The sequence below is a fragment of the Colletotrichum higginsianum genome, chromosome 2 (genome assembly GCF_001672515.1).
Source record: "Colletotrichum higginsianum IMI 349063 chromosome 2, whole genome shotgun sequence".
Taxonomy (NCBI): Eukaryota; Fungi; Ascomycota; class Sordariomycetes; order Glomerellales; family Glomerellaceae; genus Colletotrichum; species Colletotrichum higginsianum.
This window is the reverse complement of record NC_030955.1, coordinates 4,677,573-4,691,153: the sequence shown is the minus strand read 5'-3', so window position 1 is coordinate 4,691,153 and position 13,581 is coordinate 4,677,573. Positions and strand designations below refer to the sequence as shown.

The window sequence follows — 13,581 nt, the reverse complement described above, 5'->3', positions numbered from 1 at the left end:
TCTGGGGAGGTGGTCGTCGTTACCCCTAACCATAAGCTCCGACACGTTGGAAGCGAAGGCTACCTACTCCGTACCAAGTACTCAAACCCCCCCCATCCCCTGCAGTCCCCAAGCGGTGAAGGGGGCACAAAGAATAACGGCCTGAGTAAGAGGAGGGTGTGAGGGAGGCCGTCTCGGGAGGCCGCTTTGGGAAAATCCCGAATCTCGTTTTAGTGCGTACTCGGCAACGTGGGAGGAGAAGGATGGATGGATGGATGGATGGATGGATGGATGGATGGGAGGGAGGGAGGGAAAGTCTGGCTATTGCTGAACCAGTGAGCCACGCCCATTCAACCGTCCAGTTCCTCGGATACCGCTCCGGTGAAAAGGTTTGGCTGCTATTTTCGCGTTCGGCTTCTTCTCTGCTTTCTTTTTTGGCTTTGCGCTTGTAGAGGATGGCTGGAGAAAACTAACTTTCAGTCCGACTTTTCGTCATGGCATGTGCCGTCATGTTGAAATGTCGCTTGGGGGGGCGGGTTTTGCCTTTTTTTCCCCCCTCCAAATTCAGGGTCACAATTCTGCCTTCGTGGGGGATTTTACGAGGGAACGCTCGGAGAGTTCTTGCGAAGGATGTGGGAGTTTGTCTTCGCGGCGGGCTGCATGCTGAGTGTGTGCGCCCGTATATGTGAAATGCTTTCTCACGACTTCTCACGACTTCTCACGCTTCGTGGTGTTTCCCCATCACTCTCACCCCCTGCTCGCGCCCCTTTGCATCAGCATCCTCTCTTTACCTTCGGGCGCTAGTAGTAGACAAAGCACAGCGTCACCGCCGCAAGGTGGTCTTTCGTATCCCATGCCAAGGAGTCTCAGAACACAAGAGATATCCCGTTGCCGGAAAGCTTGTCACATAGAAAGCGGCACGAGACGAGATACCTGCCTTACGCGATAAAGTCATGGCGCCTCGAACCCTGCTCTTCTTCCCTCCCTCTCCCCTCTTCAACCCTTTGCTGCCTCGTCTTCGTCTGATATCCGTCGTCACCGGTCTCGGTTCCTTCCAGAACGTCCAAGGAAGAAAACCTTGTTTGGCGGCGGTGAGCAGACGAGCAGCCGTGAGCCTCCCCTCCATCATCCTTCCCTGTCTTCGCCTTCTCCATCCGTCATTGCTAGCCGGGTGCCGAGCTGCAAGCAGGTGGTGTCGCGAGTCACGGACCGTGAGCGTGACCGCATCCTCTGGCGTTTCAAGAACCGCGGATCTTTCTCCCTCGGGGGAATCTCTCTCTTTCTCTCGGGGTGCCTATCCGGGGGACGCGGCGGTACCGCTGTCGCCGTTATGCTCGCCTCGTTCGCCTCTCTTCCTCCCACTCCGGAGGCTTCCCATGCCCATTCGTCCAGTCATCAGGCAGGTCGCTGTTCCATTTGCAGACTCTGGTGTGGCCAGTTGGGGGATTTGGTTGATCGCCATCAGCTTTTGCTGTTTCGTTTCGAAGGATGGGCGGAAAGGGGCAACGACAACCTGCCAAGCCTTTGCCGGAGTCGGGAGGGCCTTTTCCGCAGCTACCTTTTTTCTCCTTGGGGAAACCTGGAGACAAGCACATACGTCGCACATCGTAAGTTCACGTTGGTAGATCCGTACCTGGGCTGTTGTTGTTTTCCTCCCCCGGGGATGGGATGTCGGGATTAGCGACCGCTCTCTCTCTATCTCTCTCTCGGTGGCGACCCATCCCGACGGCGGTTAAATCCTGGTTAGACCAGGCCGGCGTACCAGCAACGTATCCCGGTTCAGAGACGCGGGTACTTCGGTGTACGGGACCAGCAACGCGGAAAGGTGATGGACAGTTACAGGTGCCGGCGATCTTCGGTCATGCGGCAGCCGTGAGTGGCCGTGAGTGGCCAAGGAGGTTGCCATGCAGGGCTGTGAGCCGTCGAAGCGTAGGACGGACGCGCATGTCCGGATCTGCGGGAGGAGACGCGGCGGGGGGGCGGAGGAATAATCCGAGACTTAAACAGACCATCTATCACGACGTGGGGGGTTGATCGCGAAGAGGGAGGGAGGAAAGTAGGTCGTGCACACCAATTCCCCTTTCCTGGCGCTTTGGCGTGAGATGCTGCGTGTCGTCAGATCTCTGATCTGCGGCTTTTCTTTTCCTCTTGGTTTCTTCTTGGCAAGTCGTATGGCCTTGCTGAGACTCGGCGTTTGTGGTGGTGGCTGGCCATGTGAACTGCAGGGTGAGTGCGTTGCAAGAGGGGCATGTGATTCGATGTATACGATAGTCGTTATCTCATGGCGACTGTTGGGTTCTGTCTCAAGCCTACTGGTTTCTTGACATGTGCCAACTTCCTAACTTACGTCGATGCCGTTGGTCCCTTCCAACTTCGCGGTCGTGGTATTTGGAGCTTGCTGGCGATGAAATACTTTAGCCGCTCAAGTATTCGTTCTTGATGTAGCGAAGTTGTTCCAGTAGAAGGGTCTCATGATATGTAGGCCCGTCTACTGGGAAAGTCTGAGACTGGATGTCTGCACCAGTCTATGAGGCCTGGGATTGCGGTGGTGACATGGTCTCCCCCATTTGCTGGGAGGTGGTAGATTTGTCGTACGGGATGTTTTGAGTGATCGTCCGCTAAAGTACGAAACTGCAAAGACGTTGAGGACACCCCCAAATCATATTCAACTGGCATGCCGTTACTCGTATTTCGAACGGACAGTTTTCTTATATCTAATTGTGCCTCTAATTTGGTTGTATTGCTGACAGGTAAGCTGCTAGACAGGCGGACCGTTGGTCAAGTTGGTTCAATGCTGTGACTATTCAGCTGTGATCCGAGATACTTCGAAGACTATCTGTCAGAGAGTACACTCCAGTCTCTGTTGACAAGTTTCAACACTCCCTATATAAATACGTTTCGGCTTGGTTTCCCATCTTGCTTTCCCTTGGTGATATTGGCCAACACCGGTCGAAAACGCTTGACCTACGAGGCCGGTACTTTCTTTTGGAAGAGGTGTAGATATTGTCGTGTGTATTCCTACCAGTTGTTCATTTAATCGCTAATAATCACTGGCTTGTCTGAAAACAGTTCGACCTGCTCGATACACGCCAGCGGTTCAACGTCTCTGCAAACAGTCAGTATCGAGCCGGTGTTGAGTCGAGAAGCCGGCCTACCTGACGCGCTCTGTAACAATTGTGTTGAAGCCAGGTATAAGAGAACGTTTCTTGAAAACGGTCCACCAGTCAGTCCTATCATGCCGTTTCCTCCTGATTTACATAAATGAGATCTTCCCGAAGGCCGTAATTCTGTCCATCCTAAGCAGTTCCGCTCGAGGGAGAACACCATGACTATGCACAATGCCAGAGACTCGCCTTCATTACCGACCTACCTATGAAACCGGCCTTTATCAAGCGTTGGTTTTGAATTCGTCTTTCAGAGCATATCATCTAACTGCGAAAGCCCGTCAAACTCTGTAACGGAAATCTACATGAACATCGGATCTGACACGATGAGAAGCCCGTCAAGAGACTAGTATTCACGATGTAGCAGATGTTTTTTTACACGAGCATTCAGCGAATCGGGAGGTTGTTGGAATTCTTGCCAGTGTCAGATTTCTTTCTTGACAAAACGATTGCCCTGGTTATCATGGCCTAAGTATCAGATATGAGCTCTAAATAGGCAGATAGACGATCTTTGCGCGCTCCCGTGAAACCGCAGCCATGATTGTCCTGCCGAAGCACTGCGGCGTGGTCAAACGTGTCGGCGGCGTCAAGGGCCTGCGAGCTGTTGTTAGGACAGCATTATCGTGGTGGTGTCTGCCTGCTACTTGCAGATAACCACGTAGAGAACCCTGTAGGCTTCCCGAGGGATATTTGATTGGGAGAAAGGAGAGTGAAAAGACAGATCAGAGGCCTCGGTGCAATATGACGATGTGTTAAAACCACCGCGGAATTTCACAAGGCTCGAGAACAGTTGCCATCAGCTGTTTATGTTGTTGAAAACTACCGACGCAGTTCCATTGCTAATCATCATCAATCTCGAACCCCCCACCACGTCCTGAACCATCTCCCAACTCAGTCTCCAAGCTCGCCAATACCGCATCAAAAGCCTCCAAATCGTTGGTCTCCCGACTCGTCGTAAAATCAATCAACTTCAATCCGTCTTTGCCAACGACAAAGTTGTGACGGTTCACGTCACCGTGAAGCAAACCTGTCTTGTGGAAACGGCCAAGCGCCTTCCTACACGCCTCCAGGTCACCCACTCCAGCAAACCGGCCGTCCTCAATCTTCTTCAGCAGCATTCCTACTGTCCGCCCTTGCTCATGAACATGACCGAGAAACCGCGGCGCAATGCCCGTTCCTTCGAGCAGGCGGTACGCGTGGGTTTCGCGCTCCATACGTGGAATCTCCCATTCGAAGCGTGCCACTTTGGCAGTCGTTGTGACTGTGCCGGTTTGTCCCCTGCGGATGCACTCAAAAGTTGCGGCGCTTAGGTATTGTCCAAGCCATCTTGTTGCCCCCAGTGCACCAAAGAAATATTATAGTGATGCCGAGGAGGAGTAATATATATGAAAGTGGGATAAACGGCTGGTTTACTCGGTGTTGTCGTTATGTGATCAGGGCAGGCAACCTTTTCGCTGCTCGAAGTTGGTAGGACGGTAAATACACCGCCAACTTGACCATGAAATGAACACAAAGGTCGATGCTACTTTAGTCTCTCATGCAAGCGTCCTGGCACTGAAAGCTTCAGTTGGGTTTTATGACATAAAATACATTGATCAAAGCGGAACAGTGTATCGCTCGTTGAAAAAGCCGCCCTGCTGTGCCATGAAGGGTTCCTCAATCGGAACCGTACCCCCCTGGCTCAAAACCCAAAGATTCCTCGCTTCCTCACACTGATGAAAGTGGTCTAGAAACTCTTCTCTTGAATACACACGCTCTCGGCGGTCGAATCTCGCTTCCGAAGGCGCAGCTTCTAATACCAGTTGGCAACCTCTACAGGAGACTCCGGTTTGAATCTCTTCCGTGATAGGGTCCAAAAATGGCAGACTTGAAGATGCCATGAAGCGTAAAATGGGCGACTGCGACCACAAGTCGAATGTCAGTTGCGACTCTTTGATTTCATTTCTTTTCAACGCATCAAGACAGTGGGATTCTGCGACAATAAATGTTCTCCGTGTGCGTGTCACTTCCTCCATAGTGTAGACTCCTGATAGAGTGTGCAAGGTAGGTATAGATTTCTTGAGTTGACGGACGGGTACACCAGATGCCTTGGAGAGCTTGGCCAGGGAAGTAGCACGTAAGCTTGGGGCTGTTTCAATGCAAGAAAAGCAGCATCTTGTAGCGGTGGATAGGAAGAGGAAGCCGGAAAACGAGCCGCAAAGGTGGCAGTTCTTCGTTGATAGAGCGGAATAGAGACTAGTTATGCTGACACGCGATGCAACACCTGTTCGAAGTAGAGCGCATACACAGTCGATAGCGTGCTCGCTAAGCTGACGGTATTCTCGAATCGTAGCAACTATCTCTCGAGCGCGGCGATTGACATGACTGAAATGAAAAGCAGTCGAAATATCGAGAAATAGACAGACCGAGGTTAGAATTTCCAGGGGAAACGACTCGAGACGTCCGAGGTTAGCATCGAGAGAAGAGGCGAAAGACTTGAAGAGAGAAGAACGAATGTAACCAAACTTGTGAGGGTTGAGGTGAATGACGGCAAGGTCGAAGTCCTTGCGGTGGTATGATGTGACACGTAGAATTGAAGCTGCTTCGTCGAGATTGCAAAGACTGCCCTCCTTTGGGGAGGTAGAAGAGCTTGCGGGTTGAACAGACATGAATGGTTTATTGACATTGGTTCATTCATGAAGGGTGGTTTGCTATCATAGAGGTGGTGACATTCCACGTAGTGCTCCCACGCTGACTCCGCTGAAAGACCGTTTACATCAATACTATTTTTTAGATCTATAAATATATCATAATGCAGAAAGATTTACAAAGAAGAGTAGCGTGCGAAAATCGAGGTGCTCCGTGCGTAGCGGGTCATGTGCTCTGCGGCGTGACCAAAGTTTCTCCCGCTAGCCGAATCGCGAATGGACTCAGCCGAAAGATTCCTGCCCGCGACCTCACCCGAGCTGTCTCCAGCATCACATCCCCATTGCCAGCTCAGCCCATCATGAACTCTTTCCGCTTCGCGCGCGCGGCTCTCCGGGCCCGCCCTGCTGCCATTCGCGCCCCCCTCCAGCGCAGAACCTACGCAGATGCCGTCCCGGACAAGGCAAGCACTACTCTCCGTGCTCCATGCTCCGAGCTGGCCTCCGAACTCCCGCTGACGATTCGCAGATCAAGCTGAGCTTGTCGCTCCCTCACCAGGTACGAACGCGATGTCTTCCGAACATATCAAGCCAGACACGAGCCGACGACGAGAATGCGGCACAACGGGGGAGCCAATTGAAGGATCGAAGCTAATTACCGCAACCGCAGGCCATCTACAAGTCCCAGGATGTCGTTCAGGTCAACATCCCCGCCGAGTCCGGCGATATGGGTGTCCTCGCCAACCACGTTCCCTCCATTGAGCAGCTGAAGTCCGGCCTGGTCGAGGTTATCGAGGAGAGCGGCCCCAACAAGCAGTTTTTCCGTACGTCACATCACAACAAGCTTCCCAAGGGATGACAAGAATGAGAAACTGACGGGAGATGACGTCCGCAGTGTCTGGCGGTTTCGCCGTTGTTCAGCCCAACTCTGTCCTCAGCATCAACGCCACCGAGGGATACCCCATCGAGGACTTCAGCGCCGAGACCGTCAAGTCCTTGATCGCCGAGGCCCAGAAGGTTGCCTCCGGCAGCGGAAGCGAGCAGGATGTTGCCGAGGCCAAGGTTGAGCTGGAGGTAAGTGTTAACGAACGTGAAGTTGCATGCTTGAGTTTCTAACCCGTTTTCCAGGTTCTTGAGAGCCTGCAGGCCGTCCTGAAATAGAGTGTAAAAGAAGGTCGTGGGTGACATGACGTTGTACATCAAAAGACTCGGATTCCCTAACTCATCCAACATCGCATAATTGAATCCACTTGCGATGTTTTTTTTCGACGTTCCTTCTCCCTATAGTCTCGCTGCGTGCATGCCGTGCATACTGCTGTTTCGCGGGACGGTCTTTCTGTCCCTTGCTGGAATTAGTACACAGGTTTGGTAGGCACTGACATGACCTTGGCCAGCCCTGTCCCATTTCCTTAAGGTGGCTGGCCCTTACCCGGCTTCTGCCTTCTGACTCCCCCAACATGTACCTATATATCCTGACCTCTCTCGAGGCACACTCTCTTCCCTAGGTAATGTTCCGCATCGCCCGTCAGGGAGCATTGTTTCTCATCCGCCCCCGACCCATCCATCACAATACCATTTTACGCTTATCCCAGCATCATTCAGTATTTCACAATCACTATCCACTCTCTCTTGATATGGAGGACTCCTTCTTTGACGACTCCCACCCAGCCCATGCCGACGTTGCCGTCGCGCAGCCCGACGATGGTGACATCCCAGAGGGCTTAGTATCGGCAAGACGAGAGAAGTTCACGAGGCGATCCTCCAACCGTGTGGCAGGTCGCATGCCATCGCCGCAGGACGCGAGGGAACGCGAGAGCACTTGGTTCGGCTAGGGTCAACGGACCAGCAAGATCTTCGCGAGGCCGGCGATGCGCAACACCCTCTCTGCCGAATCCCAAGCACCGTCCCAAGACCATTCGTTTCTAGGCTGGGGACCGGAAGGAACCTCTCGAGGAAGCAGTCAAGGTGTTGACCCCGTTTTGCATCAGCAGCGCTCAGTGTATCTGACACCTCCCCGAGAAACAATCAGCCTGGACCCTGCACAGCTTCGTCAGATCGCCTCGACAAGCCACCTTCGGCCACGGCCCAGCAAGACACAGAATCGGGCTCCCACAAGTCTCGCACCACCAATGCGGTCTTCATCACGCCCGGAGCAGTGCCGCCTCTTCTCTAGCCATTCGGCTTCCTCAAGCCACTCTCGTGGAACTGAAGTCACCACTTCAACCATCCGCAGACGTCATGCACGGGACATCTTTGCGGAGTTTGGGATCTCTCGCCCGTCTGGATGGCTCTCCGATGACGAAGAAGAGGACTTCTCGCGTCATCAAGATGGGGCCAACAGCATTCCCCGGCACGCAACCAACAGCTGTCACTCTTGTGGAGCCGAAGTCACCTCTCGAGCATTTTGCAACACGTGTGGGCACGCGGTATGCCCACAATGTTCAAGCGAGATACCATTCGACGAAGAACCACTCGACGTCGAGTATGCAGGAAGTACACAGCAAAAGAAGCTGCCTAGTGAGTGGCATGCGTTGAATGCGGCCGAGGAGGACACTGGAACCTCATCTTCTCTAGAGACAACAACAGAAACTTCCAAGAAGAAACAGACAACTGTGGCCACTTTGACTACCCTGAAAGACAACCCCTTTATCCGCGCAGACAGAATGACCAAGGTTACTGCGGTCGAACCTCAGATCACCGATGCGACCATACGCGCATCGCCAGCAGCCAGACTATCGGATTGTGTGCCTAAGCAAACCGACTTGGGTATCGCAGATACGCACGGAAACTATGGGAACCCCAGATGCAATGCCACCCATGCTGGGCATCATTCTGGTCGCCATAGCATTCTATGCATCGTGGAAGGGCACGGGAAGATGGACGAAGTTGACCGACCCTCTTCTCACCTTTCGCTGGCCGATCCGCTTCACAATAAGATTGACAAGATGTATCACCATGCCGAAGATCTTAAGCGTGCTCAACACATCATCGAGCACCTTGCAGCGGGCTCCACCATCACCGAAGGAAATACCCAGACTTCCACAGACGATGGCTTAAGGACCAAAAGGCTATCGACACCGCCCATGGACAGTATACTGTCCCCGATTGATAGCTATGGCTTCAACCGAGAGAAGTTGGCCAGCTCCGATATGGCCATGGCCGAAGACAAGAAACGCACCCGGGCTTAGAATGTCCACGATCTGGAAAGGTCGCAGTCATTTGACGTGGATCCAGTCAAGAAGAGGGGCGCGGAGTCTACTCCGGTACGTCCAGGTAGACCTCTCTCTCGTTTGCCATTGTGGCTCGAGAGTCCCAGGCAGTCGAAGAGCCGGTTGACGGTAATGGAGACCAAGAGTACGCCTCAGATGAAGACCTCGAGTGACCATGGGCCCGCCGCCATGTCGTCGTTGGGATCAGATACAGGCGACCCCCCGGCATCTGCCGTGTCACCTCGCAACGCCAATGACAACAGTAAAATGCTACCGACTCAATTTGAGCAGTACGGGTCCCTAACAAGTGAGCCTGCAATCCAGTGGCCAAAGCTGAAGAAGGTGGCCCCAAAGACGATGCTGGAGGTTAACAAAGAGCCACTGCCGTGGATGCAAAAACAGTTGCGCCGAGTGCAAAAAGAGGAAAACATATCACAACAGGTTCGGGATCAAAAATCCGCTGACGTCGAGTTATGGAGATCTCAACTGCGCAAGATCTCGGCCCTGGATGTGGGTTCTCTCGACCATGACGAGGACGTAGATCACGGCAATCACAAGCAAGCTGGAACTTGCTTGACCTGTCCTCGCGAAACGCCTTCGTCATCACCCCTTCTCGATGATTTGGTCACACACACTCCAGACATCCCCAAAAGGCTGTCCGGAGCGGAATGTGTGGGCCAGGATGACCAGGATGACCAGATACATAATCTTGAGCAGAAGCGCCTGAAGGAGATCCGAGCCTCAAGTTCTCAAAGATCGAGCTCAAGAATCTCGACCATGACGAAGGTGGAATCAACTACAGTGACCCACGTTTATCAGGTCAACGAGCCTGTTTATTCGACTTCGGAATCGCTTACGGCAAAAGAGAACATTGCTGGCAGCGCGGAACAGGCCTGTAAAGAGCTGTCTCGGAGCCACACCAGTGCGATCGAAGTCTTCAGCCCGATGCCCATCATGCCACCTAACCACACATGCTCCTGGAAGGATCGATATCTGAACTTGACGGCCGAAGTGCGGCAGTTGAAAGCGGAGATTTTGTCCCAAGAGCGGCGCAAAAGTTCGGAACTTGTGGACGTTGGGGTCGACGTCGGCCAGGGCGAGGACTATGGGCTGGGCGTCGAGGGGCTCACCATTGTTATGCATTTGAAAGGCAAAGACGACCTGATCATCAACACCGACTTGACGCAGGCATCTTCCGACGTGTGAGAGAGTTTGGAAAGGTAGTTGTTTGAAATTGCTGCCGAGTTGGCCCTGGCAGGATGGGTAGGGCAATGGGAACCATAGCACAAGCATTGTTTAGACGACGCGTGACTGAAATAGATTGCTTTCATTGCTACGTGTATGAGTCCTAATCACAGTGCAATTCCGGATGGCACTAGGGGTGTCTGACGAGGACTGCCAGCATCGACGTGGCATCGTCTGCATTCACTGCAAGAATGTACTTTGTGTGCCATTGTGTCACCTGCAGCCGGAACTGTGGACCGACTCTCCTCCTGAGAAGCCATACCAAAACCACCGCTTGCTCACTTGGCTGGGATCGATCAAAGAACGGGTGGGGACTGGGGGTCACGAAGCCACCAGAAGCAACCATAGTCTTGAGCTCGTCATCGAGAGCCGAGTGATCTCGGACTCTCGTATATTATAAGCTCGATTAATAAACCAATGTAAAATGCCATTCAACAGAAATGCTGCCTGCACGCCGTGTTCATCTACATGTCATGTCGAACGTCTAGTCCCAGAAAGCCCCGCAGGCCAGACGAATAGGCCAACGGAGCGAGGACGTGCTTTCGGTCTATAGGGTATCAAGAAATGCCCCCTTCCGAATCTACCCTACCCGTACCCAACCATGCATTCTTGCTACTTGAGGCTCCCTCCTGTGGTGGAGTTGTTGCCATCGGACCCTTCTTGATGCGGGTTATACATATTTATTTGGAAGCGTAGTGTCCGTCAAAGGTAGGTCCCAGTGCGTTGTCTCGTCCGAAATTGGCCCTCGGCCATTTGCAGAGTCCTGGTATTTCACAGAGTCGAGACGGTATCAGCGGCGGCGTCGGTGCCGGTGGTCTTTGCGGAAGCGACATCGTGGGCGACCTTCATAGGTCGGCCCTGGGCCTTCTCAGATAGGGCAACGAGCTCTTCCAACATCAGGTCTCGAGTCTTGCGAGTGAGCTCGTCGACATCAGCGGCGGTCAGGCCAGTGGTAGGGATAGGGTCGAGGACTGCATAAGAGCTCGTTAGCATAGGCACACCTCACTAGATCAAGACGGAAGCCAATGCCATACCCTTGACGGGAATCTTGCCAGAGTTGAAGACGAGACCCTTGAGCCAGAGGACGTGGCTATAGTTGGCGACGACGCACGGGACGATGGGCACGCCGGCCTGGATTGCAAGGTGGAAGGCGCCCTTCTTGAAGGGCAACAGCACGGGGTCCTTTGCGTAGCTACGAGTGCCCTCGGGGAACATGTAGACGCTCTGGTTCCTCTTGCGAATCTGGTCGGCAGCACCAGACATGACATCCCTGGCATCCTTGGCGTTCTTACGGTCGATGAAGATGGAGCCGCTCAGGGTCATGAACCAACCGAGGATGGGCGTCTTCTTGAGCGAGGCCTTTGCGGTGACGCTGCAATACTTGGGGAACATGGCGCCCAGCATGAGAACGTCAAGCTCGGTCTGGTGGTTGCCGACGAAGACGGCGGGACGGGTGGTGTTGAGGACGTCGTTGGGATCAATGATCTCAAAAGTGATGCCTGTCGTGAGGGCCATGAGATAGCTGAAAGCTCGGCCGGTCATCCATTGCGCGATGCCCTGCTCGCCGATGAGGCGCAAGAAGATGGAAGCGAAGACGCCCCATCCAGCCGCCAATGCCAGCGAGATGTAGGACGCGAGGACGCGGGCAGCGAAGGCTGCCTTTGGAACGACGAAAGACAGCATGTAGAGGGCGACGACAAGAGCGGCGTAGCCCTTGAAGAAGGAGAAGATGTAGCCTAGGAAAGCCGACATGGCTGATAATTATGCGCCTGGTCGGTGCGGCGGCAGCTGGCGTAAAAAGAGACAGGCGCGCGGAAGCTTGGAGGGGGAAAAGATGATAGTCGGGGACGGCGGGCGTTAAGCTTCTTTGGGGGGGAAGGCGCCTCAGAACAAAATATGTTGGGGAGAGGGGACTCAGGGAGCGCTCCGAGCGCGGGGTCGAGGCAAACGATCGTCACAAGAGCGAGGCGAAGCGATGCGACAAGTTGGAGGACTTGGGAGGGGGATGAGAGATTGTGGACGAAGAGGGAGGAAAATCGAGAGGTGAATAGTGAGAGGGAGGTGAAGGCTACAACTTCCGAAGACACATGATACGTGGGAGGGGAGGAGCGCAACGTGTGAGTTGGAGGTGTGTCTCAGGGAGGAAAAGTTGACGAGGCTCTTGCAATGACGATGTAAGGGAATCGGTGTTGGTGGGCTGGGCAGTCAGATGGACAGAATGGACAGAACGAACGGATGAATGGATACCTTGGCGGTGGAAGAAGTGGAAACTGGAAGTCGAGTGGCAGGACAAGACAGCAAGACCGCAACTGTAACTGCAGCAGCTTCGCTTCACCTGGGCCGCACACCGCAAGCTGTTCGATTAGCGAAGGGTTAACCAGCCGTGGGAACCGTACACGCTACAACCGGCAGGGTCGAGGCCAGGCCAGGAAGAAGATGTGGGGGTTCCCTGTCCTGGTTTCTCCCAGAGAATGGGGGGGTTTTTCTTTTTTGGTGGGATGACCTTTTCTCCCTCTCTTTGGCTGTCTAGGTAGCTCTCTCCTGGCGGAAGTACAAACTCCATGCATGCCCCTCATGTGCAGGTCGTTGGGGAAGAGTCAATAATTGGTCCCTTGCAACACACACACACACTCACACACACATACTAGACGTTGTCATATCAGGTCGTGCAACTGCGCTGGTTGGGACGGACGTTCGGAACACATCTTAATAGGAATTGGTTCAGACCGTTGTGGACGCTAGCCCGCTTTGAATTTGCCATTCTGATCAGTAGTAGGCCACTAGCACATGTCATTGTTCTGTCTATCTGTACATGACATGGACACACCATCTGCAGGCTGGGAGTGGGAGGCAAGACGGAGGAACACCCCACGAGAGATGGGGGCAATTAGAAACAACCAAAACATCATATTTTGAGATGGATATTTGCATTCGATTTCCGTTGCAGTCCTCCCCCTCACGTTTGCTCTTTAGTTCTCTTCGCGGCAGGGTCGGTTGAGCGCCGTTGGCTTCCTGTTGGGGCACCAGGCCAGACCAGACGAGCTTTGTGCACCTGGCATGTGATACTGAGAGCTCCCATGACACAGAAAAGTAAAGACGCGCGAGACAAGACGACGGACGGTGCTTTCCCTCGCCCACCGCCGCACCGGACTATCGCTGTCACTGCCTCCCTGACGGAAAGAAATGCGGATGGGTCTAATGGCTTCCCCCGTCTTCCTAGATGTCCATCGCTTGGAAGCATGTGGCAGGACTCGGGCAACATTCCCCCCAGCAATCCATCCACTCGTCCCGTCTGGCCTCGAAGCCACTCCGGCGCTCGCAGATGCAATCTTCGTTGCGGCTAAGCCTGACATCGAACGA

General features: G+C 53.7%; 6 protein-coding genes across 6 annotated transcripts; 4 read left to right on the top strand and 2 right to left on the bottom strand.

Moving 5' to 3' along the window:
• Positions 1–3,982: 3,982 nt before the first annotated feature.
• On the bottom strand, positions 3,983–5,791 carry CH63R_03117 (F-box domain-containing protein; the record flags this gene model as incomplete). The annotated part of the gene is made up of 2 exons (XM_018298092.1): positions 3,983–4,404; positions 4,897–5,791. The coding sequence occupies 2 exons, from the start codon at positions 5,789–5,791 to the stop codon at positions 3,983–3,985; spliced, it is 1,317 nt and encodes a 438-aa protein (XP_018162908.1).
• A 338-nt stretch (positions 5,792–6,129) lies between these two features.
• CH63R_03116 (ATP synthase subunit delta) lies at positions 6,130–6,928 on the top strand (the record flags this gene model as incomplete). The annotated part of the gene is given in 5 exon segments (XM_018298091.1): positions 6,130–6,247; positions 6,265–6,326; positions 6,438–6,591; positions 6,663–6,841; positions 6,896–6,928. 5 exon segments carry the CDS (start codon positions 6,130–6,132, stop codon positions 6,926–6,928), a joined length of 546 nt encoding a protein of 181 aa, XP_018162907.1.
• A 473-nt stretch (positions 6,929–7,401) lies between these two features.
• On the top strand, positions 7,402–7,599 carry CH63R_03115 (uncharacterized protein; the record flags this gene model as incomplete). The annotated part of the gene is made up of 1 exon (XM_018298090.1): positions 7,402–7,599. The coding sequence occupies one exon, from the start codon at positions 7,402–7,404 to the stop codon at positions 7,597–7,599; it is 198 nt and encodes a 65-aa protein (XP_018162906.1).
• Positions 7,600–7,635: 36 nt separating this feature from the next.
• Positions 7,636–8,955, top strand: CH63R_03114 (uncharacterized protein; the record flags this gene model as incomplete). The annotated part of the gene is made up of 1 exon (XM_018298089.1): positions 7,636–8,955. One exon carries the CDS (start codon positions 7,636–7,638, stop codon positions 8,953–8,955), a length of 1,320 nt encoding a protein of 439 aa, XP_018162905.1.
• A 153-nt stretch (positions 8,956–9,108) lies between these two features.
• On the top strand, positions 9,109–10,182 carry CH63R_03113 (uncharacterized protein; the record flags this gene model as incomplete). The annotated part of the gene is made up of 1 exon (XM_018298088.1): positions 9,109–10,182. One exon carries the CDS (start codon positions 9,109–9,111, stop codon positions 10,180–10,182), a length of 1,074 nt encoding a protein of 357 aa, XP_018162904.1.
• An 810-nt stretch (positions 10,183–10,992) lies between these two features.
• Positions 10,993–11,973, bottom strand: CH63R_03112 (1-acyl-sn-glycerol-3-phosphate acyltransferase; the record flags this gene model as incomplete). Its single annotated transcript, XM_018298087.1, has 2 exons — positions 10,993–11,192; positions 11,256–11,973. The coding sequence occupies 2 exons, from the start codon at positions 11,971–11,973 to the stop codon at positions 10,993–10,995; spliced, it is 918 nt and encodes a 305-aa protein (XP_018162903.1).
• Between the last annotated feature and the right edge of the window lie 1,608 nt (positions 11,974–13,581).